The sequence below is a fragment of the Vigna radiata genome, chromosome 7 (assembly GCF_000741045.1).
Source record: "Vigna radiata var. radiata cultivar VC1973A chromosome 7, Vradiata_ver6, whole genome shotgun sequence".
Lineage (NCBI taxonomy): Eukaryota > Viridiplantae > Streptophyta > Magnoliopsida > Fabales > Fabaceae > Vigna > Vigna radiata.
The window spans coordinates 38448866-38476606 of NC_028357.1; the positions used below are offsets into that span (position 1 = coordinate 38448866).

A 27741-nucleotide genomic window follows, 5' to 3' on the forward strand; every position below is an offset into this window, starting at 1 on the left:
ATAAACATTTTTCATTTATAAAAAAAAATATTACAGTATGATTTTTTTTAGAATTAGTTGAAATTTATTTGATAATGTAACTACTTCTAATAAATTCATCCATAAAATTAATATATAACGTGTTAATATTTAAAGACAGCTAAATACTAATTTGAATTCACATTTAATTTCACGATAATTTGATATTGAAATATAATTTTAATTTGAGGAACTTTCTATCCACTTTTTCGTGAAAAATATTATAATACTTTGGCAATAAATTAGTTTAATTAATTAACTATATACTAAATTTGATGAATTAAAATTCGAGCTTCTATTTAAGTTAGAATTTAAGCATGCATAGTGAAAATATTTTTTACATGTCAATAAAACAAAACTTGTGTTCGATACCATTGTCAAGATAATTAATATGAAAATAATTTTATTTACTGTATATGATAAATGTGATTGAACCGTAACAAAAAAAAAAATCGTAAATTCGACGTTTTTACACCTAAATATAAATATGATTAATTTATTTACAAATGATTAAAAACAAATAAACATGATACAATACAATTATCCATAAAAATGGTTAATACTGTTGTTATAAAACTATTGGCTATCACATGTAATTAAATACAGATATACTTATATATAAAAAAAAGGGAATTACATGAGCAGCAGCTATATATACAAGGGCAAAGTACTTCTCTTAGTAACAGTTGGGAAAAATAATTAGTGTTTTTCTTGTGTCGGTTACAGCTCCATGAATATGATAACTGGTGAGTTAAATTCGTTAGCCTTCAGTTAGAAGTTAATTAAAACTGTAGAATAAATTAATGAATTAGGGCATTCAAAAGGTAAAATAGATAAGCAGCCGTGTGTCATTAATTATCGCCCCCAAATCTAATATTATCAGTAATGATTATTGGTAGATGAAGTTGCAGAGAGGCAAATGATTATGATTATTGCTTCATAGTAATTTGTTAAACTTTCAGGTATTTACATTGCTTGGAAGAAAACTGGAAAACGTGCAGCATGCAACCATGAACGTGGCCCAATCAACATCATATTGATGATTTAATTCAGCATCATATCAATTACTGCAAACTTAGCATGCCTAATCGCTCATTCCCAACCAAATTTTTGAAAGTGACTGCGAATTGATAATTGATAGAAACATTTCCTCAACTTAGATTAATTATGAGTCTATGTTAAAATACACTTCATGTAGCCGCCATCATCTACTTAATTAATCATACCCTCTATTCAATATATCTTTTCAACTTGTGTATAGATTCAACTTGGGCAGAGAACAACCAATTCATATATATTTGGTTAATACTGCTAAAACAGAAAAAGAATTAATTTTTAATCTGATCCAAAGGTTGAGATATTGAGCATTTAGAACCCTTGGATATTTCTGCTGATAATTAAATTGATCTTGTAACTCTCACAAGCATACTCTTCACCATTAAAATGCATTCATGCACACAAGACGGCGCACATTCTCCAAGCAATTAATTGCTTCCATTTGTTACAAATGATACACTATCATCATCATTATCATGTCATCAACGCAGTAAATTCATATCCATATTTCGTGTATATATATGTAGCCAACTTCCTTTCATATTCCCACACTGTTATATCCTTTCATTACTTCACCATGATCATGGACTCTCACCCTCTTATGAGTTGGAGCTCTTATTATCAGATAGAAGAAAAACCATTGCCATTTACGTGCCAGTTTTCTTACAGGTAAACCGTTCTCCTCTACGCCTTCCCACCATGACGAAATTTTAGTATATTCTTTTAGGTTTTGAATTGTAATTATTGGAATGCCTTTTTCTCAGCGAGAACAGTGAAGTGTATCCTCCTCCACTACACGATTTACCAATCCAAGACTGCTACCAGGGTGCTGTTCCTCTTACGGAGTATTACCCTTCTGATCCTTTATACGAAACACTCGCCATCGAGCTAACACCGACCCTGCGAGGTTATACACAAAGTCTTTATATTTTACGATGATGCTACTACTATATTACTTGTCCTTATTTAGATGTTGGTTGTCTTGTTACAGCAGACTGTGATTTTTATGATATATCTAAGGAGCTTTCTGTGTGGAACGAAGTGAATGCTGTGTTTGATTCAGAAGTTGATTTATTATTTCGTAACAAGGAGGAAAGTTTGAAGGAGATGGTGGATGATAGCAAGGTTAACGAAGGGAGAGAAGAAATAACGAACCCTAGAAATAGCAGAAAGTTATCAAGGGAGACGATATCTGAGTACTTTTACATGCCAATAACACAAGCTGCCAGAGAACTTAATGTGGGGCTGACACTTCTGAAGAAAAGGTGCAGAGAGTTGGGTATAAGAAGGTGGCCCCACAGAAAGCTGATGAGCTTGCAAACTCTGATAAATAATGTACAGGTACGTACGTTGTGGTTCTGATATGTACGTTCTGTTTGATTATTTACTACACTTTATTGTGATAAAATGAGGGTAGCTATTTCCTAATTTTGGGCAATGGGGTTTGAGGTGCAGGAGCTACTGAAAGAGGAGGGGCCGGAGAGTGAAGAGAAGTTAAGATTTGCCATTGAGACATTGGAAAAGGAAAAGAAGCTTTTGGAGGAAATGCCAGATATTGAACTGGAAGATAATACAAAAAGACTTAGACAGGCATGTTTCAAGGCCAACTATAAGAAAAGGAAGCTAGGACAGAGGGAACCAGACTGTTCTTCTTGGAGTGGCGTAATGTCAGAATATAATAACGAAAGTGAAGAAGAACTGGATATGAAGTATCTCATTTCTCAGTTAGTTTAAATATATGTTAGATTCAACAATGTTAGGAATGGTGTTGTTTTTTTGTTTGTGATACAACTCATTGCAAACGAATATTTGAAACTGTGATGAGAATGTTTAGGTGTTTCTGTATGGCATTTTGAGTTATTTTGTGTAGTCTTATTTTGGAATTGCTTAAGTTAAGAAGGGCACAGAGAACAACATAAAGATATGTTGTTTTCTATGTCCACCAGCATCTACAGTGGATGAATCTTTCCATTGAAAAGATTCATTTGAAGTTTACGAGAAATAGAGTTTATGATAAATGGTATGTGATTTATTACCCAATACAATAATGGGAGTTGAAATAATGTGTCAATAAATAATAAACCGTTATAGTAGTATATGCGTGGTTATTTTCGAGGGAGTTATTTTCACAGTGCTCCTCATTTACTCGCAATAATACACTCCTTTGGAAGTATATGACAGGTTTCTTTAAAATAGAATAAAAATTAAATAAATTATGGTTATGCCAAAAACTTGGACTTAATTTTTATAAAAACTTTTTCATTCGATTATATTTGGTTATAATTTGATTTTAATCAATGATAAAGCTCCATTTTTTAATATATTTTCTCCTCAGTATATGTAAGCGAATTTGTTCAACCATCAACTAAGTAAACGGAAGTAAGACTTTTCCTCGAAAAATAAGTAAATAGAAATAGGAACTGGGACATCAAGGTATAAAATTCTTTTTCTTTTTCCTTTTTCCAGAAATCGTGATGAAATATCATACTATATATATATATATATATATATATATATATATATATATTATCTATTGTTATTTTTTAACATCGTTATGATTGTCCTTATTAAGGGAAAAGCACCGGTGCAATTTATTTTTAAATTATTGAAATTAGTATATTTGAAAAGAAATGAAAATGGATAAGTCATGTCACTTCATTGGGAAGAAATCGTATTAGAATAACACAATTTTAATTTATTACATTTAAATTGTGAAGTCGTGGCAATTTTACTTTTAAAAATATTTTGAAATAAAAACGTGTCAAATCAATACAACCTTGACTCAATTTATCTATTTTCATAATTTTTTAAAATCTGTCTATTTTTATAATTTTTCTTAAAAATTGTATGAGAATAGTGTTTTTGCCTTGATTCAAAAGGTTTTTACATACGGCGTAATTGAATAGAGCTTCTGAATTCATGATAAAATGTTTATTATTTATTATATATTTTCCCTTTCTCTATAAAATATATAGAAACATAATATATAATATGTTATTATCCTTTAGTTTTAAATTTACATAAGGTTAAAATCTATCATTTTCTTATATTTCTTTTATAAATGATGTTTGTATTTTATCAAGAGAATAGGAAAAGAGAAAATTGCTAATGATATTTCAATATGTGGAACAAATTATTGAGATCCTTCAAACTAAACTTAATATTATTACATTTAAAACATTGATTTATATATACAATTATTAAATTTATAATTTATAATAAATGAAAATATCAAAAACTATAATGACAATTATTGATTATCGTTAACAAGTGGTATAGCCCGTACAAGGATAACTAAGATATATATATATATATATATATATATATATATATATATATATATATATATATATATATATATATATATATATATTGATGTCTGATATAGGCATGTTTTCTCTGATAATTAATCAATAGGGTTATCGATACCAAACACTGTGACCTTCTAAGTAAGGTTAATGTGTCATTAGGTCACAATTAGCCATTCCAAAAGGTAAAAATCTACTAAAAATACATAATAGAACATATAGATAAAATATTTATTGGATTACGTGTATTTATTACATCTCGGAAACCAAACACGTACTTAATTGTGAGTGCTTTTTTTGCAGATATCCCAATCAAACAGCACATGAAAAAAAGATAGAAAAACAAACAAAAAAAATATAGAATTAAAAATATATTCCACTTTACAGTAACATTATATTAATTATAGTTTTAAACTACTATTAAGTAAGTATATTTTTATGTGTAAACTAAGTATTTTTTTATATATAATTTGTTGTATCATTCTCATAATAGGATTGAAATGCAGAAAACTACTTTAAAAGTATGAATTAACCATAATGGATTCAAGAGTAATCACTCCAATATTGAAATCCTTTTAGTTCATAATAAAAATAATAAAAATAAAGATGAGGAAACAAATCAAAAATCAAGTGCAACAAAAGGTAGTTAGTTTAATTATAAACAAAGTAAAAAGACAAATCAAAACGACTCGTATATTCAATGATATTCAATGATCATATAATTTCTATAAGATAAACCAGATTCTAAATATATTTAATTGACCATTAACAACAAAAGATTATAATAAAATTAGTCAATATTTTGACTTATAATTTAGATGTTAACCAAAGATTGTTTTTCTATACCAAACGAAAGTCTATTTATAACAATGTGACAATTAAATGATAAGGAAAACTTTTATATATATATATATATATATATATATATATATATATATATATTTAGTTGATATATTTTAGGCAACCAAGTTTTAAGTTACAAAACAATTTCTATTAAAAAAAACCAACTTTAAATCTAAGATTATTTTAATAAATTTAAAATTTAATTTAAATTAAAAATAAAATAAAGATAGTTGTTTTCTAAAATAAAAAATAAAATAAAAAGTAACAACTACTCAAACGGACCAAAATGAGAAATAACTGCCATTTATTTTTTTTATTTTAAATTAAATCTTAAAATTATTAAAATATTCTTAAATTTAAAATTGGTTTATTTTAATAAGACTTTTTTTTAACCTAAAATTTAATACATTTTGTTAAAATGTATCAAGTAAAAAACTTTTACATAAATTAACAAATTTAGTACACATAGTTAAAATGTACCAACTGAAATATATATATATATATATATATATATATATATATATATATAATGCAAAGACTAGCATGTTAAGTGATTTTGTTTTCAATAATTCAAAATTTGAAAAAGAACGTATATATTAATACAATAATAAAAGTTTTAATATAAATATAAACAAGGTTTAAAATGTATTAAAAATAGTGATTTTAATAGAAGAAAAAAAACATTGATCTTCGCCCTTTATGATTTTAATAATATTTTCCATAGTTATGGCCTGGAATTTGTTTTGAAAATCGTTTCCCTCGGGCATTACCCAGTTCTTTTGGTTGTTGGTGTTGTAGTTTGTTGGTGATCACTCTATTGATTCACCGTAAAATTCAAACGTTGAGCATGAAATGGCTCTAGAACCCGTGATTTCTGCCATAAAATCTGTCTCCCAAAAGATCCAGTTGCTCCAAATCCACGCTCACATTATACGCACAAACCTCATTCAATTCCCCCCAGTTTCTATTCAGTTCTTGTCCCGTATAGCTCTCTCTGGTCCATTGCAAGATGCCAACTATTCCCACCGTTTTTTTGAGCAACTCACCCACCCCTTGATTTTTCATTACAACACCATGATCAGAGCCTGTTCCATGAGTGATTCCCCGCTAAAGGGTCTCCTTTTATATCGAGATATGAGAAGAAGAGGCATTGCTGCAGACCCTTTATCGGCTTCCTTTGCTGTTAAGTCTTGTATTAGGCTTCTGTATCTTCTTGGAGGGATTCAGGTTCATTGCAACATATTCAAAGATGGCCACCAATGTGATACCCTTTTGCTCACCGCTGTCATGGACCTGTATTCGCAATGCCAGAGCGGCGGTGATGCGTGCAAGGTGTTCGATGAGATGCCTCAAAGGGACACTGTTGCTTGGAATGTGATGATCTCTTGCTGTGTTCGGAATAATAGGACTCGTGACGCTTTGAGTTTGTTTGATGTTATGCAGCGTTCGAGCGATAAATGTGAGCCTGATGATGTTACTTGTTTGCTTCTTCTTCAGGCTTGTGCTCATTTGAATGCCTTGGAATTTGGTGAACGAATTCATGGCTATATAATAGAGCGTGGTTATGGTGATGCTCCGAATTTATCAAATGCACTCATTTCTATGTATTCACGTTGTGGTTGTCTAGAAAAGGCTTATGAGATTTTTAAGAGAACAGGAAATAAAAGTGTGGTTTCATGGAGTGCTATGATCTCTGGTTTGGCAATGAATGGATATGGAAGGGAAGCTATTGAGGCATTCGAAGAGATGCTGAGAATTGGCATTCAGCCGGATGATCAGACATTCACGGGTGTCCTTTCTGCTTGCAGTCATTCTGGAATGGTTGATGAGGGAATGTCAGTTTTTGACCGTATGAACAGAGTGTTTGGAATAACTCCCAACGTTCATCACTATGGGTGCATGGTTGATCTCCTGGGCCGTGTTGGCCTGCTTGATAAGGCTTATCAGCTTATTATGTCAATGGTAGTGAAGCCAGATTCCAAAATATGGAGGACTTTGCTTGGGGCTTGTAGGATTCATGGCCATGTTACACTTGGTGAACAAGTAATTGGGCATTTGATTGAATTGAAAGCTCAAGAAGCTGGGGATTACGTTTTACTTTTGAATATTTATTCTTCAGCTGGACACTGGGAAAAGGTAGCAGAGGTGAGGAAATTGATGAAAGATAAAGATATCCGAACAACCCCAGGTTGTAGCACAATCGAATTGAAAGGAGTAGTACACGAGTTTGTTGTGGACGACATTTCACATTCAAAAAATCGTTTGATTTATGAGAAGCTAGATGAGATTAATCATCAACTGAGGATTGCAGGTTATGTTGTTGAACTTTCATCTGAGTTACATAAGATGAATGACAAAGAAAAGGGGTATGTGCTCTCACATCACAGTGAAAAATTGGCTGTTGCTTTCGGGGTTCTTGCAACTCCGCCTGGCACAACACTAAGAGTGGCCAGTAATATCCGTCTATGTGTTGACTGCCACAATTTTCTAAAACTTTTTTCTGGGGTTTACAACCGTGATGTATTTCTTAGGGACCATAATCGATTTCACCACTTCAGGGGAGGGCACTGCTCATGTAACGATCATTGGTAGGGAAATTATTTGCAGATGATAAATGTCTCATGTCGATCGCCGAGTGTTACTGGACTGAAATTATTCCCAAGGGAAACTAAATGTAGAATTGCTAATTTTACGGCTGGTTATTTGTAGAAACTTGGTGAAATATTGGCTTAATTGAAATGCAACCATAAATACAAACTACCAAGCAGGCATTAACTGCATTGCTAGTGTGGATCAGTGAAGGTTCAGATAACCATTGCCTTTATTCCAGTATCATTTCATGGCGCACCGCAGCACCTGTTAGTACCACGGTCTCAGCTGATTGTTTCTGAAGCTTATGGATAGACTATTCAAGGACGATCCTGCTAGACACGATATCAGACACCTAACAAACAACGGTGACCTGCAAAACATCAAATCTGCTACCCGGCAAATTTGTTGTTGGCATGAGTTTTTTTGTTTTTAAGCTTTTGGAGTACTTTTTCTTATATTGAAGATCAATTGAAACAGTACACTGAGCTACAGTCATTTGACCTAAGAGAGGGTAGGTTCGTCCTGTACAATACGTGGATTTTGCTTGACATTGGCATTCCTCAAAGTGCTGACAAGGTTACAATCCCTACTAACTGGATCAACTCTGACCATGCAGCTTTTGTCCATTCAAAATATATTAAGGAGCCATATCAAAGCGCTCTGATAATGCCAAATGATAATTTATATGCATTCCATTTAGATAAAAGCATCTGACAGTTTATTCTCTTATTTTTTTTACTTAAAATTGCTCCTATGTCTGGCTAGTGACTTAAAGTAAGAATATCGTAAAAAATCTAATTGATTCTAACCAGGTAAGATAACTATCTGCTGACAATCTTGATCGTGAAAAATATTTTAATAAGAAGAAATTACAAATACAACTTAAAATCCACGAGTAGTAGGGTTAATTAAAACACCTCGTCAGGTAGTTATTTTCAAACTGCAATCTTCTATAAGCAGACTATTTGTATCCATCAATTTAAGGGCCCATTTATCTGGCATTGATGACCGAAAAGTCCACTGCATGTTCAACTAGGCCAGAGCTTGCCTGGATTCTGAATTATTCAACTAAAAATCATTTATTGGATTCAACGAAGAAACAAAAAGCTGGTCCAATGCCGTATTATTCAAACATATATATTTCTCCGATTCTACATTATAATGGTGACATCTTGGTAGATTTTTATCAAAACCTAGGCTTGGTATAGAGAACAGAGATGGAAGCTCCCTCCCGTTCTACTAACAAAACTGGAAGTAGAATTGATACTGCGGAAAATTTGAATCCTGGGTTCCGGAAGCAGAAAAGATGCTACAACAAATTCGCAACCTAATTTCTCGTTATATTTATGCTCAAATAAATTCATAACCCAAGAAATCACCGTTGACAAAATGAAGTTAAGCAGCAACAGTTTGCTTTTGAGCGAAAGCAATCCCCTTCTCTATGCTGGCCTTGAGTTCTGGCTTAAGTGCTTCCAAAGCCTTCTGCTCGTAGTCAGTCAACCCTTGGAGGTCAGATGGAATTAAAGCCTCGATACCTTTCCTACCAAGCTTCACCCTTGAAGCAAAGAATGGAAGGTCAGTCAAATCTGATTGCACAAATGAGCACTCATACACATCTCCGTCTCCATCAAGTGCACGCAAAGACGACTCAACAAATCTAGCAGCTGCATATGCCATTGACAAAGTAGCAGACCCAGCACCTGCCTTTGCTTCCACAACTTCAGTACCAGCGTTTTGAATCCTGACCGTCAACTCCTCAACCTCTTCATCAGTGAAACTCGCTGAAGGTCTTGTCTTTGACAACAGGGGAAGAATGGTAATCCCGGCATGGCCCCCAACAACAGGGACATCAACATCAATCAGCTTCAGGTTCTTCCTCTGAGCAACAAATGTGTTTGCCCTCACAACATCCAGTGTGGTAACACCAAAGAGCTTTTTAGGATCATAGACACCCTTCTGTTTCAAAACTTCTGCAGCAATAGGCACAGTAGAGTTGACAGGGTTACTGATAATTTGAATAAAAGCACCTGGGCAATTATCCGCAACAGCCGAAACCAAGTCCCTGACTATTCCAGCATTGATGTTGAAAAGGTCATCACGAGTCATGCCGGGCTTCCTCGGAACACCGGCAGGAATGACAACAACATCCACACCATTCAAACAATTTGCCAACTCAGAAGCTCCAGTGAAATCTCTGACTTGTGAGGGTGTGTTGCAGTGACTAATATCAGCAGTCACTCCCTTGACATTCGCAATATCATAGAGATGCAGGTCGGAAACTAAAGGGGACATCTTGATAAGAAGCGCGAGCGGCTGCCCAATCCCACCAGCAGCACCAAGAACTGCAACTTTGTACGAAGCCTGAGGCTGCAACTTGTAGTTGAAGTTCCGGTTGTTTTCCTTCTGAGCCTTGGATGAAAAAGATGCCCGCAGAGCAGAACCACTTTTGTTACCTAAGAAAGATAATTCTGACTCACATCTCACAGATGACATAGCCTTGAGGCCACAGAAACTCTTCAAAGGGTTTTGGGTGTTGAATTTCAACCCAAAAGACCTTAATTGAGGAGAAGAGCTTCCTCTTTGCCCAAGGGTACCGGTGGATCCAATAGTCAAAGTAGCTGCAGGTGCCGCTGCCATCTCAACCTGCGATACAAAAAAACGGCATGAGGTCTGTTCCATTAACCCACAGAAACCTGTTTGAAAACAAACAAAACAGCAAAGAAATGATAAAGCACAAGGTTTATATCCCAACAGATTTATGTAAGCTAAACCCTAGCCCAACAAATTATTCAATATAAGCAAAGAAACAAGTTGGAACCTAAAAGCTCAAGGAAATGACATGCAACATGGAAAGAGCCGAAAAGTAGCATGCATGGTCGATATTAGTTAATGAGAGCATAATTTGGAATGGAAATTCAACATTGACAATAGAAGCGATAAATGAAAAGCAGAAAAGGGGAAATAGAAGAGAATCACGCATTACAGATCTGGGATGAGGGAATGGATTGAGATCTGGCGGAGAAAAAGAGAAAAACGCACCTGGGAGTGAGCGGTGATGAGAAAGACAGAGCTTTAAGAAGCAAAAATGGGTTTGAAATCTCCGCCTGAGAGATTGGATTGGTATGGATGGTGGAGGAATGCAAACACCAGCCGAATGCCAAATATATATACACACACTCACTCTACCCTTTACCTCACCAAACGCTAAAGAAAAAATTAATCTTCTTCACTCTGCTGCCACGTCCTTTCATCACTCTTCTTATTTTACCATTTTTCTTATTTTCTTTTATATCAATTATTTATGTCTTAGTTATGGTTTTTAGATTCAAAAATTAAAATGTGTTTCTAAAACTATTTTTAGTTTAACAGATTTTCTCAAGCATTCAAATTGTATTTTTAATGTAAAAAAATAAAAATATTTCATTATTTAAGAAATCAATAATTGTTTATATTTTTTCATGGTATCACCTAATTTTGTAGGAATTTTTGTACCTATTATTCAAACAAAGCATTGATAAATCCCACTCAACAATTTTTGATTTCTTGCTAGAAAATGGCAGTTTCCATTTAAGAGCTAATAGATGTTATCGTATGCATAATGGTAAATTCATAACTCTCCTTAACTTTAAACAATTTATATTAAAATAATACTTTCATTCATAAATACTTTTGAAATTAATTTCTACTAAAGATGTTTCAAGGTACCACCTTTCTGAATTTATTTGAGATATTGTTTTAAAAGGTCATGCAATTAATTAAATTCATAAATAGAAATTATATATAAGTTGTGGGTATAAAACTCTTACGAGAGTAAATTAATTATAGAACTAAATCCAAAGTTGACAAGAGAAAAACAAGGTTCAATTATATTTTTATACTATATTTATTTAGTTTTATTTTATTTAATCACGTTATAAATAAAAGTTTAAAAAATGCATTGCTTGGTGATTGGTAAAAAATACACGAAATATTATTATGTAATAAAATACCAACTTGGACCCTTGAATACAACCAAGAGGTAAAGGCCACACATTGTTAAAAGTATATAAAAATCAAGATAAGAAAAAATTGAGACAAGTTGCTCTTGCTCTTATCATTTTCCTAGGAATCAAAGTAAGTCACATTGCTTGATAATCACAACGCTCCTTTGCTTCTTTGGATTATTAAGGTGCAAACATTGTGTTATGGGATTTTGCGTGAAAGTTCAACCCTTTTGCTTAAAAGTAAATATATAGTTATGATATGAAAGGAGATGATGTCCAGTAGGAAATACATAATGCAAAAAAGAATTAAAAATGTATGAGAGATAGAGAGAGATGATGACTATTGTCATATCATACATTAAGTTTGTTCATCTCCCTCCTTATGGCACTGGCCCTAACTAAGCTCCCAATGGTGTTAATGGCCAATTTCAGATCCTCCAGAGGATTCCCAGGCACCACTGTCTTGTACAAATAGCTATCAAAGGTCATCTTCTGCACATACTCATCAGCACACATCTCCACAAACGCTTCCCTAGCTGGGTTCGACCTGTAAAACACCTTCTGAAGCACATCCAACACCTTATAAGTCGGCCAATAAGTCTTATCCCACTTCTCCAAGTACTTCCTCAAGTCCCCTTCTTCCACCATCCTCTTCCCATTCTCTGAACCTTCAACAATTGCCTCTGCACACATTCTACCACTCTTCGCTGCAAAATATATTCCCTCTCCGGAGCATTTCGTTACATACCCAGCAGCATCGCCCACCAGAGCCACTCTACCCAACAACCTTCGCGGTCGCGGATGTTCCGGGATAGGATGAGCCTCCACCCTGATGATCTTGCCTCCCAAAATTTTCTCTTCTGCTCTCTTCCTTGTTGCTAGTTGAAACTTCTTGATGTCCCCCTTGTGTGTCACGGTACCAGTTCCAACAGCCACATGGTCACATTTTGGAAATACCCACCCGTAGAAATCCGGAGAAACATCATCCCCCACGTACATCTCCGCTAGGTCCTCGTAATACGCCATCTTATCATCCGGAATTTTCACCCTCTCCTGACAATCCATTCAATCAAAACCCCAAATAACATTAATTTCAAAGTTTCAACACATACACAATGCATACATCAGAAAAGCCCTGCATTCTTTTTATTAAAATAAGAAATTACTGACTCTGTTATTTGTGCTGTTCTTTCACAGCAAGTAAACATCTATTTAGTTTCTTGAGTTTTTCTTTCATAACGACTTAATCCATTACTTTGGCATCTACTAGACAACTCCGTAAGTAGCTTTGGGGTGGTTCAATAAGATCTTTAGCATTTGAGAGCTGATATACTATGCTTCTGGGCAAAATTGATTGACTTGACAGTATCAAGACCAAATTGACACTTTAGAATATGAGATTCTCTTTGGTAATGACAAGAACCAAGCAACAGTTATAAATTCATCCCAAGAAAACATGAAATGAAGAAGAAATCTGTTTCCCTTATAATTCAACAGTTATACCTCTTTGTTTAAAAAGCTTCAACTTATAAAATCTGTACAACATGAAGAAGAAATATAGCAGTACCTGAAAGGCGATGGCGTACTCGTATTCACCGGCATCAATAGACTTGGCTACTCTAGAATTAGCGCCATCCGCACCGATGACAGCGTCAACTTCCAAGGTACGCTTCTCACCGGCCCCACCGATTTTGTTATCGTAGGAAGAGTAATGAAGAACGTAGGGGCTGTTGTTATCCTTCGGAATATCCATTTTCATGAACAGCCCGTTGATGACACTAGCCCCATTCTCTTTCGCCCGCTCTCTCAGGTAAGCATCCAGCACCTCGCGCCGGACCATACCTATGTACTCGTGCGGCTTAAGCGTTCTCCCGATGTCCACTGCCACGTTCGACGGCGATATCATCTTCATCTTCGTTACGCGCCGGTCAATGATATCCAGCGGCAGGTCGAACTCCCCCACCATGCACAGCGGAATCGCTCCCCCGCAGGGCTTGCAGTTGTCCAGCTTCCGCTCGATAAGGAAAGTCTCCACGCCACCCTTCGCCAGCGCCTCCGCCGCCGCGCCGCCGGCGGGACCACCACCCACCACTGCCACTCGTAGGTTCCGCCCCTGCAGCTTCTGGCTGAATTTGCCGGCCACAATCCTTAACTTTCGGTGAGATGGGGGGAGTCTTGGCCGGGCAGCGAAATGCGGAGCATCCGGCGAGGTTTGCCGGAGGCCGACGAAGGTTTTGAGAGCAATAGAATTCATGGTGAAAGAGTGGAGTGTGAGAGTGAGACAGTGAGAGGGGTTTGATATTTTTTTTTTTTATGTATGTGTGTTTGTTTGAGGAGATACGTTTGGGATTTGAGGTGATTTGTGAGCGTTGGATGGATGAAATTGAGGGTGGCGATTTGGTGTGGATAGATTTTGAGATGATAGTTTGTGGGAAGTGTTCTTGTCCTTGGTTTTTATTTTGAGTGGCTGTCATGGTGCCACGCCACGTTGTACGAGAGAGTTGTTGATCTTTAATGCTCTATTAAAACACTTCCTTCTGTGCTTCGCACTTCATTAATTCGCTCATGTTTTGCCACGTCATCATCACCTCACTATTCGGCTTTCAAAGCTAGCTGAAGGTGTCACGTGCGAGAAGCAGAGTTTGTTTGTTCATACTTAATTTTGCTGCAGTTGTTTACAAATATGGAAATTAAAAAATACACTTTATTATTTATAATAAAAGAACTTCTTTCCCATTTCTTTTTCTCTTACCATTCTTTTCCTAATTTAACTAATGTGCTGTGATCTATGAAATGCAAAGGAACTTTTATACTCTTCTTCTCTCTTACCTAATTTGGTTACCCTTTGTTTTTTTTTTCTGATTTTCATTTTCTATTTATAACTCACAATAGAAAAAATTTCATATATTTTAAAATAATGTGAGAATTTATTTTATGGTCTTTAATTGCATGTTCATTCCGGCTCCTGTCAAATCATAATGAATTTTCTTAGTTGTATTCAATTTGATACTCTTAAGTGCATCGGCAAACGTGTTGGTATATAAAGGTATGTTTGTGTTTGATAATTGCCTGGCAATCTAAACTCCGTTTTATATTTCACTCTGTTTTACTTATGTTTATTTCTTGATGCATTCGGTTATGTTAATGGATAGACCAACTTATATTTGTTATATAGTTATGGTTCATGTGTTAATTAATTTGCTTTTTCTATTGATGACCTATTAGGAGAAAAAGTTGCTTTGACATAAAAAATGGACTGTCTAACTGAAATGAAAGACAGACATGAAAATCATATAATTTCACACAGTTTGATGTTATTAATTGGTAAGAAAAGAGGTGAAAGGCGACTTATTTCTGTGAAGTTACCCATTTGTCTTCCATTTCAATTTGGAATATCTCACTATAGTAATAATGATAATAATTATTATTACTATTAATATAATTACAATAATATTTATTATAATAATAATTATTAGTATTATTAGTAGTTAAAATAATTTCATCAATTCAAATTATTAGTTAATTTTACTTAAACTAATCACAAATATTTTATTTCAACTTAATTTCTACCAATTTAATTTAATTTAATTTAATTTCATCTATTTTAATATTTTATTTAAAATAATAATTCACATTTTATTTGCATTAATTATATTTTATATTAAATTACTTTTGTATTCAAAGATAAAATTGTAATCTTCTTTTTTATCAATTAAATAATTTTTTAATCTATCAAACTCATTAATCACTCACTGATTATTATAAAATTTTATTTTAAATCCTTTTGTTATTCATAATCTTTTTCTTGATCCAAACAACCTTATTTTCTTCTCTATTATTTCTCAAATCTACTCTTCCAGATTCATCTTCTAAAACAAATAAACTTTAAGTTTTGTTGTAGGATGTTTGGAAATAAACATTTGACATGAACAAAGAAGACATGGTGAAAAGGTCCTTTGAACATTTGATGTAACAGTCTGAGTAGAAAGGATAACAAAGAAAGAAAAAAAAAAGATAAGAGTGTTCTTTTGAAAAATTGAATAAAAAAGAATAAATATTGTTGGCTATTAATATTTTACCTTTCTACCTCTCTAATTATCTATATTTTATTCTGTATGTGTGGGAAGAAGGCAAATTTAGGATATTCTCCATCAAATTTGACAAATGGTAGATGCAAGTAGTATTGAGGGCATTTTAAGGAATGTGTTAAAAATAGTTATAACTAATATCTTTAATTAAAAAGAATCAATTAAAAGTTGAACAAAATTAACTAAAATTATAATAATTTTTCTCACTGAACTCATTCTAAATTGTCAAATGTTTAAATACTTTCCATTACTTTCTATGAATATTTATTGTTTATTACATGAAATTTATCAATTATTTATAAAAAAATTTGCGCAAAATTATATCTGTGTATGTTATTCAAAAGTATATTGGTTGGTAACTTTGTATGAAGTACATTATTTTGTTAAATTATTAATTTTAGTAATTTATACGTAAGACTAAAATATCTGAGTAATCGCTTAAAAGATAAGATCTGAGTTAAACAAGTAGTAGGTAATGAAATAAACCTCTGTATGATACATTTTGAATCTTCTATAAGTAACATTGGTAAACAAAATCTTCATAAGTATTATTTTCATGAATAATTGTTATATCATCTAATGTTGCATTCTTCTCGTAAATAATGTCAAAATATATCAAATTACAAGTTTTATTTTATTTTATCTTTTTATGAAATCTTCGATTACAAAAAAAATATTATTGTAAATGAATTCTGTATATGATAGAATTACATAAATTAGTGAATAGATATATTTTTATTGGAAAGGAAAATGATTTATGAAAAGAAGGAGGTGATGTAGGAGAGAATGGGAATTAATGGATGGATTTGGAAATGATGACGGTGGTAGTAGTAAAAGTTGTGATGTAGTTATTAGAATTTTGGGAAGAGAGGTAAATTATTGAGTCTGACATGTAACAGACCAATATGCCTCATTGAAATTTTATTCTAATTTTGTCATCTTCCCACGTGAGAAGGTTATAAGGATGATGACACAAGGATTCACTTCCACGTGGAAGCTGACGCGGAGACGGTTGCAAATGTTATTATAAACGTTGTTGTAATAAATAAATATATCTAAAATTTAAATTAATTCAATTCTGCAGAATTAATTTAATAAAATTAAAAATATATATATTTAATTTTGATATTGATGAAAAACACCACTAAATTAACTTATTTTTCAAAATAAGAGATATATTTTGAATTAATCTAAAATATATTGTTGAATAAGGTAATGTATTTTGGATTGTAAAATTCAAAACCTATTTTCAAATTTGAAATTGCATTCCAAATTAAAAATCACAAAAATGTATCAGTTTATTGAAAAACATTTCAAACTGTATAATTTTAAATTAATCCAAATTCAAAAATAATTGTTTTGGATTACATAATTTATAATGTATATAAGTTTTGAAAAAATATTTTGAATTTTACAATCTAAAAACTTTTCAAAATACCCATTTCTAAATAGACAGACACAACAAGTGAAAACGACTGATATGGAAGAAGAATAAGATGAAATGCCGAAGATGAGGAATTTATGTTTATATAGTATTTTTCATTTAGGGCAAGGTGGTCATTTCACCACCAATGCAGGTGCACACTAAAATTATACAAGTGTAGAAAGAAATGGCCCTACCATCAATGCTTAATGTGGTAATTTTATTGATTAAAAAAAAAAACTCAGGTGGATGGAGTAATTATATCATAATATGAGTTATTAATTATCTGTTCCTCTAAAAATTGTGAAGAAGGTGGTGAAGTTTAGAGGATGGAAGATGGTCCGTTTTAATTTTAAGAATGATTATTTATTTATTTATTTATTTATTTATAATGAATGGTTAACATGTATGTAGTAGTAGTAGAGAAGTGATTTACTGATTGAAATGAAATCAAGACAGTAGGACATAAAATTTCATTTCATTTCAAAACTGAAATTTAATAGAAATTAGATAGAGAAAATAAAATATCAAAAGCACTAAAAATAATCTCCAAATAAAATAAGATATACAAAATATTTTTTTTATATTTCTAAAATTAGGTGAAAATCACTTTTAAATTCATTAAAATATCTTTTTAATCCCTAACCAAACAATTTTATTTTTTCAAAAGAATTTAAGTTTTAAACCTGAAAACTAAAGTTGTCACTCAACTGGCCTTAATTTTTAGGATAAAAATTTCTTTTATTTTTTAAAGTGGAAAACATTATTGTACTAATCTCTAAAATAAATAAAAAATAATGGAATACAAAATAAGTTATTTTTTTTATCGTTGCTTTATCTCTTGAATACATGCCTTGTTATAAATTTAAAATATTTTTGTATTTGTACGTATATGTATATACACATATATATATACGTACTTGTAATACATAAGTGAATTGCGAATTATGTGACTATGTTTGGTGAAACCTTGGCTCATTCTTTTTACGTTGGTGTAGGAATTAGCGTTCCTGCTTGTGTTATGGGACAGCATTTGTTTTCAGGTTGGGTGAACTTACCATTACAAGTTACAACACCGTGTTTGTTGAGAATTCAATTTGAAATCTCACCTTCTTAATTCCTATTTCTTCTAAAGTGATTTCAGGTTCCAACATTAACAAACTCTTGACTTCACCATTCGTTTCTGATTTCACTATAAAATCTTATGGGTAGTTGTAGTTGCTTTGAATCAATGAAAAAGTTGGTGTATCAAACCATCTACTCCTGCCTTTTGCATGCTCATGACATTTTCTCCATGTTGCTGCCAAACTTTTGAACAATCTCATCGCTCCAAATTAAAATTTCAAAATTCCCAGATATAAAAAACCAACCCAAATGCTTAATGGCCACAGAAAGCATAACGAGGCATAACTTGTTACACAAACATGGACTTCAATCTTGCATTAGTTATTGTGGTAATCACCATTTTGGGAATTGGTCTTGATGGATGCCATAGCAAGGTTGTGCAGTTCATTTTTGGAGACTCACTCTCTGATGTTGGTAATAACATGCATCTCTCTAGAAGCCTGGCTCAAGCAAGCTTGCCTTGGTATGGCATAGACATGGGAAATGGGTTACCTAATGGAAGGTTCACTAATGGTCGCACAGTAGCTGACATAATAGGTAAACCTTATACTTTTAGCATGCATGCACTTTGCCATCAGTGACATACAAGATTCTTTTTAACATTTTTCCAAAAGTGAAAGGTTGCTTCATTATATTTTCTGTATGTGTATTTCAAACCTTTCTAACAAAAGAGTAAACTTCAAATCCACATCAATGCAGCAAAGATTTAGCTTTGACTTTCTAGCTTCAAAGGTTATTCATAGGGTGTTAATATGTAAAGACATCTGAGTCAGGGTTTGTCGGATTATTTAGAAATGGTAGCACTTTTCTATTGTTTCTGGCTGTATACTGATACTAATGTTATACATTACAGGTGACCGTACTGGCCTCCCTAGGCCTCCTGCATTCCTGGACCCATCTGTGAGTGAAGAAGTTATACTAGAAAATGGTGTGAACTATGCTTCTGGTGGTGGCGGCATTTTGAATGAAACCGGTGCCTATTTTGTGAGTGCCACGATTCATACACTATGTATCTTATAGCCTTTATGCAAGCATATTTGGATGAAAATTGTGCTTCTTGCAGATCCAAAAGTTTTCCCTGGACAAACAAATTGAGCTATTTCAGGGGACACAGGAGTTAATCAGAGGTAAAATTGGAAAAAGGGCCGCTGACAAGTTTTTCAAGGAAGGTCGTTATGTTGTTGCTTTAGGGAGCAATGATTTCATCAACAACTACTTGATGCCAGTTTACAGAGATTCATGGACATACAATGATGACACATTCATGGACTACTTAATCGGAACACTAGAAAGACAGCTAAAGGTTTACTTAGTTTTTATCCTACCACAACTTTTTTCTCTTTGTTCTTCTGCATCTAATGTTCAAAAACCTATTCAATTATGGTATGTTTGTGTTTAGTTACTTCATAGTTTAGGAGCAAGACAGCTGGTGGTTTTCGGGTTGGGTCCAATGGGCTGCATTCCCCTTCAAAGGGTGCTTAGTACAACTGGGAATTGTCGAGAAAAGGCGAACAAGCTGGCTCTTACCTTCAACAAAGCTGTAAGCGAGTTAGTAGATGACTTGGGGAAGCATTTTCCTGATTCAACCTATAGATTTGGAGATGCATATGATGTTGTCTATGATGTGATTAGCAATCCAAATAAGTATGGTAAGTAAATATGTTACTTTTCTAATAAACAGGATTCATACTCCATCATTGCCCATTATTTAAAAGAACCTGACACATTAAAAGAATGAAAACAAAGCAGAGTGCATAAATCATTCGAAATGTTGTTATTTGCTGAAGAGTTTCCAACATCGTAGCTACGTTTGCTTTGTAGGATTTCAAAACTCAGACTCGCCATGCTGTTCCTTCTGGAATATTCGACCCGCCCTTACATGTGTACCTGCATCAAGTCTGTGCAAAGATAGAAGTAAATATGTGTTTTGGGATGAGTACCACCCCACAGACAGTGCTAATGAGCTTATTGCAGATGAACTCATCAAGAAATTTGGACTTTTGAATTCTGATCAAGGGGGTGCACCTTCACCAGCTCCTGATGTTGCTCCATCTCCAGAAGACCAGTGAATATCAGTGTCCCAGTCAGTTATACATAATAGTGTGTCTTAATAATCACACATAATTTCTTGTTAGAACATAAGAACGAAACTTCGGATTTCTCCTTTCATTTTGCATCACACATGTAACCCACCAGTTAAGTGTGTACTTCTGTGTTCTCTTCTTTAAGTTGAGCCTTATAGTATCTTGTTCAAGTTCAGAAAATCGGTTTAGCTGAACTGGATCGTTTGCAGCCATTTAAGTTTTTTATTATCATAAAAAGGTTTCATATCTCTTAACCTCAAGAACCAATTGGTTGCAAACATAATCAAAGAATGTTCAGCAGCTCACTGCAATTGCTACATTTCAGTATGAGAGCAATTGCACAGTAAACATATATTAATACACAAAGAGATAAACTACAATATATTGAGGCAGTTGAAGATTGAAATAATTTTGTCACGAACCTGACATGAAGAGGGTTCTCAGATAATTCTCAACTACTGTTATGAGTGAAAAACCCCAAATGACTGAAAAGCATTAGCACTAAAGTATGCATTTACGAGTGAAGACTTACTAGCACCTTCACGTATGTTAATCTCTCTTACTCTAAAAGAATTGACATTACTCAAAAGTTACGTACTGATCATGATTAGCTAATTGCATCCCCAAATTAAGCTTTAGATTGCAAAGATTGTGTATGTCTATGACTTTATTTACTGTCTATTCAGACTGCTCATGCTTAGTCTAATGAGCTATTGTTACCTATTGAAAAATGACCAAAGAAATATGAAACTGAAAGAGTTGAGCTAAATATATATTATCAGAGCAAATCTAGAATCACAAGTTTAAATTAGTGAAAAAAAAATCCCAATTGTCAAAGATGTACTAGGTAAGAAATAGTGAAGGGCACCAAAATCTTACAGACATTGTTCTGGAAAACTGACATTTCACTGTTAATTTGTTGCCTCTATGTCATTAGTTTAGTATCCTTTGGTGCATCTCAGACGTTTATGCAGACGATAGAATTTATATATTAAATCAGATTAAAACAAAGTGTCAAACGTATTCTGAGACTGAGATGATTTTTCATTGCCTCCTATTCCATTTCTCGTTCTTCACATGGCACGGCAAACAACTGAGCAACGTCATAAAACTCCTCCTTTTGAAAGCATGCAAATAAAGAGCACCACTTTGGATGACAGAAGATTATGCAGATTTGGAAACTTTTAGTGTGGAAATTAATCTTGTAGCTTTTGCTTTAGATGAAAAACCTATCTGGATTATAAAATATACAGCACTCAGTTTATAATTCTAGAAATCCATACACAACATTAACGTGGACCTGCTTCACATACTAATGTCTGTGATATTTTATTGCAGAGAGATTATGTATCTTCATTAGAATATGGTCTCTGTGAAACATCCTGTTATAGGCTTACACCTGAACGCTACGTCCAAGACTTGTAATTTTTTGCTAGCATTACTTTATGCACATCAAGTATATTAAAATCAAATCTCCATACTTACGTGCAATGTACATATACGAGTCTCTGATCTTATGTGCTTCTACTTAATTCTTCCACTAACTTCATATGTCACAATGAATATTATTTATATATTGGCCTTAAACTTTTATAGGATATGCTCGAGAAAAGGCGTATAGGGGAGAGTGGTAGACAAAACTATGTCCCCGTCAACATTATTCATCGCTTTCTACGCTGTTCAAGTGTACTTAGTGGCCAACTAACTTGATTACTAAAATTAAATAATCATTTTGGATTAGTTCCGACTTCACTTTCCAAGAACATGGTTATGCAATCCCTATCAACTTGCTCTCGGTGGACAAAATGGTTCTTCACTTTTAAATCACCATATTTCTATTGTGGACAAAAGAAGGGCCAAAAAGAAAGCTTATACGTCTGTTTAATGCTCAATGCATCACTAATTCGTGAGCAACTATTCACATAAACCATTTTTTATTTGGCGACTTAATATTGGGCTGGAGGGTTTTGGCACCATGAACGATCCGTTGCTATGCTTCCCAGACTTACTTTAATTGCATGCATGTAGTGTGGTATTACCAAAATAAGAAAATAAAATCTATGTACGTTTTCTTTCTGGGTAGATTTATCAGTGGTTGCTTTTGGTTTTCACACGAGTTCTTTTGGTGAGAACCCTTTAGAATACTAGCCATTCATTATTTTGAAGATAAAACAGGTGAAATACAAATTATGTAATTGTAATGCACAAATGAGCTCTAATTCTCTTATCAGTTGAATAACATAAATCTGAAATCCTTATACATGGATAAAAAAGCAGAATTTAAGTTTAACAGACACGGGAGTATATATAAAAGTGTTCATATTCTCAGTTAATCAGAAATCATCTGTCATGACTTTTAACACGATTAGCATAAAAACATAAAAATTACTACATATGATAATTTGTGATTAGATAGCAATATAAATGACTTGTGCATATAGTTAGTGCATGTATTATTTATTCTTGTCAAACATGAGTGTGAGTTCACATGTAATCATACAAAAGAGTGGGGATGAAACTCTAGTTAATCCATTCTCTCATCTTACGTAACATAATTGCCTCTAGCATTGACCAATTATGGCCACTTATATAATATTATACTACACAAACAGCTACCTACACCGTTTAACACGCTATGGTGCTTTTGGAGTGTGACGACCATTAGGCCCTGATGGGGAATAATCGAGGAGTTCCAACTCCATCCTCTCAGTAATGGTTGGTTCCTCCAAGTGCCAGTTTTTCGCAGTGATAACCTGTATTTGAATAAAAGGAAGATAAGATCATTGACATGATGTCTGGTTAAAAAACAATGCTTTGTGTCTTAAACAACATGGGAATAAGCATAAGGTATCCAAGTGCACACCACCTTGTGGCTGTTCTCCGGTGTAAGATGAACTTGGGGACCTTGCACAATGTTTTCAATTCCTGCTTATATAAACAAGCCATTTGTAAGAAGATGAGGGAGAACTACAAGTCTACTAGAACAAAATTAGAACTCATGTGGTAGAATTTACTTGTAACTGGTACTGCTTTCAAGCACATAAGATGAGAAAGCCCGAGAAGAATCACGAATAAACGAAAGAAAGTGCCTGCCATCTTGTATTGCATTTCTCAACAACAGACTCTGGTTGTGGCTTCCCATATGCTAGTTCTCAATTTATACTAGTGTACGATATTTTTTCTGGATGTTTTTTTAACATGGAAAATCCATCATGGAGGAGCAATCATGTTACCAAAGTCAAAAAGGTGAGAGCAACCCATTATGGAGGAGCAATCACGTTCCACTCTTTGTAGAGCTTTTATCAGCTTGTGGCATTTTCGTATGTGAAAACCTAAAGGATCTTGAGAAATTGTTGAATGGTCCAGAATCATCATGCATCTATGATTCTGATCAATTCCTACATATTTAAGTTTTTCAATTTACAGTAAAAAAAAATCATGTGTTAAGCAGATATTAAAATAAACCATAATGATCCTGAATCATCTTATAATTTTCAAGTATGGAGGTGCAGAGAATTGTTAGGTGGACATGAAAGCTATATTTTAAGTCAAAATGGAGCACACAATGGAAGTGGAAAGATGACACAGAAACGTTGGAGAAGTAAAACCTGTAGATTAATCGAAGTCAAAGGGTAGTGGGAAATGCAAAGGGCAGACTAATTGAGCTGTATAGAGACAGAATAGGTAGGTACACATCCTACAAACTCCCAACGGAAAACAGCACTTAAACATTTGAGCCTTGTTTCCACTGGTATATCATTCAAGAATAACTCTCACGTTTCACATCAGTAGCTAAAGCATTTATAAATATTTTTAGACTCACTTGAGCAGTAAAAGACAAGTGGCATGTGATGTTCCAAACTCAGATAAAGCCGGGTCTTAAACAAAGACAGACAAGTCACACAAGTTAAAGGACCCTGTTGTAACTCTTATTAGACATAGACAAGACTCAAATGAGTTCTTAGAAAGGTTGACCTTCTATCATGTGCAAATTTTCTGAATGATGAATAATTTGTGTGTCTTCTAGAGTTAATTTGAGCTTTATTGCCCCTATTGATTTTGTCTGGCCAAAGTGTAATATAAGAGTAAAAAACTAGTGGTTGCACATTGGTTGCTGTTGCTGGGAGTGGAAGTCATCATAACAACAAGGAAAACAGCTGAAATGTTGTAGTCATCTGATATTGCTAGGGTAGTGGGAACAATTTTCTCCACTAATCTGTGAAGTGGCAAGCAACTTTGCTACCTGTAGACCACAGAAGCTCTGTTGCTAGACGTAAAAATGGAAGCTATGAAAATTTCTGTTTTTCTGAAAGAGAAAAGGCACAAGATACAATAGGTACAATGGGTGGTTTTAATTCTTATTATTATTACTATTATTATTAATTTAATAGTTATTATTCCTTTTGTACAAAGTTGTTAGTTTGAATAAAATTATCAAATTATTCATTTATATCAAATATATAAATTAGAATTTATCTTAACCAATTTTCACAACCCATAAATGTTCTATCAGAATTGTTGTATGCTTTGTAAGCTTATTATGAAGAGAGACTTTCAAGCCAAATTGAAGCACAGTCAAGGTCACAATGGAAAGGAGAAAGTGCCAATAGAGAAAGGGCAATGAGTCTGATTTTAGAAGTCTTAAAGGATGTTTCTTGTATCTTGTATTAACAAGTCTTGATCTTGATATTCACAACAAAAAGTCTTGAACAAGTCTTATTCGTTGAATTTTCTTCTCTCAAGATTCTAACATATTGTGAGAGAATTGTACATCTTCATACAACTTAACATATGCTTAAATATAATAAAGAAACTTGATTATGTGTTAGAATGATTTAATTATAAATATTGAATATAATGAAAAATTATGTATGAAATTAATATTATTTGTGTAAAATATACACAAAAAGTAATACAAATTAAAAAATAATAAAAAAGTAACAAAATAAATAATTAAAGATAAAAAATAAATATAAGATATTTAGTAATCTAAGATATCTAACACTTTTTCTCAAGTTAGTGTATATAAACTGTATGTATCAAGTTTGTTATAAATATAATCAATTCTCAATCCCCATAAAGACTTAGTAAAAATATCTACTAATTGATCGCTTAAGTTAACAAACTTAGTCTTGGTATCTCCGAATACAATCTTTTTTTCAAATGAAATGACAATCAATCTCAATGTATTTGGTCCTCTCATGAAATACAGGATCAAAACTAATATGAATGACAGTATGATTGTTACAAGTTAACAAGTGGTTGATGTCATAGCTTTATATCCTCCTTCTACACTAGATCTTGTCACAATACTTTGTTTCTTTCTTTTCCAAGAAAACAAATTACTACTAATGGAGACACAATATCCAGAAGTGGATCTTACACAATCAGCATCTGAATAACAAACAACTCTTGAATGCTTATTATAACCATATAACAACATTTTTTCAAAAGATCCTATAATGTACTTTAATATACAAACGATTACATTCCAACGATCTTCACATAGGGAATTAAGAAATTGGCTTACCACATTGAATACAAAGGAAATGTCAAGACGAGTAACGGTAAGAAAATTCAATTTCTCAGTTAATCTTCTTTAATGTTCAAGATCTGACATAGGCTTCCCCTGATTTGGTAAGAGTTTGGTATTAGGATCCATGACTGTGTCAACAAATTTTGAATTTATCAATCTAGTTTTCCTCCAAAATATTCAATGCATACTTCGTTTGAGATGTAACAATATCTTCGTTGGATTGTGTCACCTCAATATCCAAGAAAAAAGTTTTGGTTTGTCAATATCTTTGGTTTGAAAATGGTGACAAAGATGTTTTGTCATCTAGGAGATGTCATGGTTGTCACTGTCAATAACAACGATGTCATCAACATATACTATCAAGTATACATATCCAACATTTGAGTGATGATAAAAAACTGAATGACGTGTCCCATATCGCGTTATACCAAATTGTTAAACGATGCTACTAAATTTTCCAAACCAAGCCTTAGGACACTATTTAGGCCATCAAGTGATTTTGCAAAAATGACATACCAATCTAGAACACTCTTCCTTAGTAATAAATCTTGGAGGTTACTCTATATAAATCTCTTCCTGCAAATCTCCATTAAGGAATGCAAATTTATTAGTGATATCAGATGAAAGAAGATTCACAATAAGTAATTGTGAAGGAGGATCAGCCTTAACAAAAATAGCAGACTAAGGAGGATGTCCATGTAATCTATGATACTTGATCTTGTGGCCTAACTTGCCATTGTGGTAACACTTGTAACGTCCTTTTCAAGGCTTGCGAGAGTGATTCCTATCATCACTTTAAGATGCCAATGTGGAGGAATCATCAGCAAAAGTAGGTGTATCATTGATGGGTATACTTGGTACACACAAAATAGTAGATTAAGTAAAAGCCAAAGTAGGTACAACATGTGAACCTAAAAGTTGATCACAAACATGAGAATATTTATCAGCAAGTCCGTGTAATGCCAATACCATGAAGAACTTTAACTGTTGTTCTATTTAATGGTCGAAGTACAGGTTGGAGACAAAAACTCATTAAATTCACGAAAAAGAGCAATAATCTTACCCATATAATCAGCCATAAAGTCTTGATGTTGGGAGTAATAACACTAAAAAGATCATGGCATACACCATAAAGACGTTAAGTGTCGTTGGTGTATAATAACTTGGCCTATTCTCAAACTTCAGGACAAGCGTTGTAGGAACAAAAAAATTTATGTTAAAGCAGAGTAAAGGGTGCCCTTGAGAACGATCCATAACTGAGCATTAATTTTCATCCAAAGAGGAACATCAGCTGAAGCAATATCAGTCACTTTTTTAGTAATGTGATCAACATACCCTTGATTCTTATGCCAAAGTTTAATGTCTAATGCTCAAGTCGCATAATTAGTGTTATCTAACTTATCAATAGACAAGTGTTCATTGATATAATTAGTATATATGGATAGGTTAGACACATTAGTGATAGAAGAGAGATCAGAAGATACAGTAACGAAAGAAGTCACAGATGAACATGAGATAGAAATCCTAAAAATCTAAATTTCTCAAATCAAGGCAATAAGTCTAGATATGGAAAGAGGAGATCGCGACGAGTCCAATGATGATGATCCAAAGCAAAAAAGATGATGTATGTGTGGTCACGTATGGCTAGAAAAGACGGCGTTTGTAAACTTCAACTGACGCATGGA

At 33.3% G+C, this 27741-nt stretch overlaps 6 protein-coding genes across 8 annotated transcripts; 3 read left to right on the forward strand and 3 right to left on the reverse strand.

Annotated features, from left to right (window-relative positions):
* Nucleotides 1-1657: 1657 nt before the first annotated feature.
* Nucleotides 1658-2808, forward strand: LOC106766411 (protein RKD2-like). Its single transcript, XM_022782795.1, has 4 exons — nt 1658-1743; nt 1839-1981; nt 2066-2409; nt 2524-2808. Exons 1-4 carry the CDS (start codon nt 1658-1660, stop codon nt 2806-2808), a joined length of 858 nt encoding a protein of 285 aa, XP_022638516.1.
* A 3143-nt stretch (nt 2809-5951) lies between these two features.
* Nucleotides 5952-8780, forward strand: LOC106767706 (pentatricopeptide repeat-containing protein At3g47530). Its single transcript, XM_014652648.2, has one exon. The coding sequence runs from the start codon at nt 6078-6080 to the stop codon at nt 7815-7817; it is 1740 nt and encodes a 579-aa protein (XP_014508134.1). The 5' UTR covers nt 5952-6077; the 3' UTR covers nt 7818-8780.
* A 134-nt stretch (nt 8781-8914) lies between these two features.
* Nucleotides 8915-10999, reverse strand: LOC106769100 (malate dehydrogenase, chloroplastic). Of its 2 annotated transcripts, none has more exons than XM_022783617.1 (2): nt 10801-10999; nt 8915-10460 (listed from the first exon to the last, which is right to left on the reverse strand). In XM_022783617.1, the coding sequence occupies exon 2, from the start codon at nt 10452-10454 to the stop codon at nt 9213-9215; it is 1242 nt and encodes a 413-aa protein (XP_022639338.1). In that variant the 5' UTR covers nt 10455-10460; nt 10801-10999; the 3' UTR covers nt 8915-9212. The 2 variants fall into 2 exon arrangements, with proteins under 2 accessions (XP_022639338.1, XP_014510064.1); XM_014654578.2 differs by having other exon boundaries at nt 10857-10998.
* Nucleotides 11000-11944: 945 nt separating this feature from the next.
* On the reverse strand, nt 11945-14106 carry LOC106768993 (geranylgeranyl diphosphate reductase, chloroplastic). Its single transcript, XM_014654423.2, has 2 exons — nt 13368-14106; nt 11945-12853 (listed from the first exon to the last, which is right to left on the reverse strand). Exons 1-2 carry the CDS (start codon nt 14052-14054, stop codon nt 12152-12154), a joined length of 1389 nt encoding a protein of 462 aa, XP_014509909.1. The 5' UTR covers nt 14055-14106; the 3' UTR covers nt 11945-12151.
* A 4543-nt stretch (nt 14107-18649) lies between these two features.
* LOC106767685 (GDSL esterase/lipase At1g74460) lies at nt 18650-20827 on the forward strand. Its single transcript, XM_014652625.2, has 5 exons — nt 18650-18973; nt 19290-19420; nt 19500-19739; nt 19836-20085; nt 20258-20827. The coding sequence occupies exons 1-5, from the start codon at nt 18736-18738 to the stop codon at nt 20503-20505; spliced, it is 1107 nt and encodes a 368-aa protein (XP_014508111.1). The 5' UTR covers nt 18650-18735; the 3' UTR covers nt 20506-20827.
* A 2118-nt stretch (nt 20828-22945) lies between these two features.
* Nucleotides 22946-23648, reverse strand: LOC106767959. 2 transcript variants are annotated; one of them, XM_014652926.2, is made up of 3 exons: nt 23535-23648; nt 23387-23445; nt 22946-23273 (listed from the first exon to the last, which is right to left on the reverse strand). In XM_014652926.2, exons 1-3 carry the CDS (start codon nt 23626-23628, stop codon nt 23154-23156), a joined length of 273 nt encoding a protein of 90 aa, XP_014508412.1. In that variant the 5' UTR covers nt 23629-23648; the 3' UTR covers nt 22946-23153. The 2 variants fall into 2 exon arrangements, with proteins under 2 accessions (XP_014508412.1, XP_014508411.1); XM_014652925.2 differs by having other exon boundaries at nt 23384-23445.
* Between the last annotated feature and the right edge of the window lie 4093 nt (nt 23649-27741).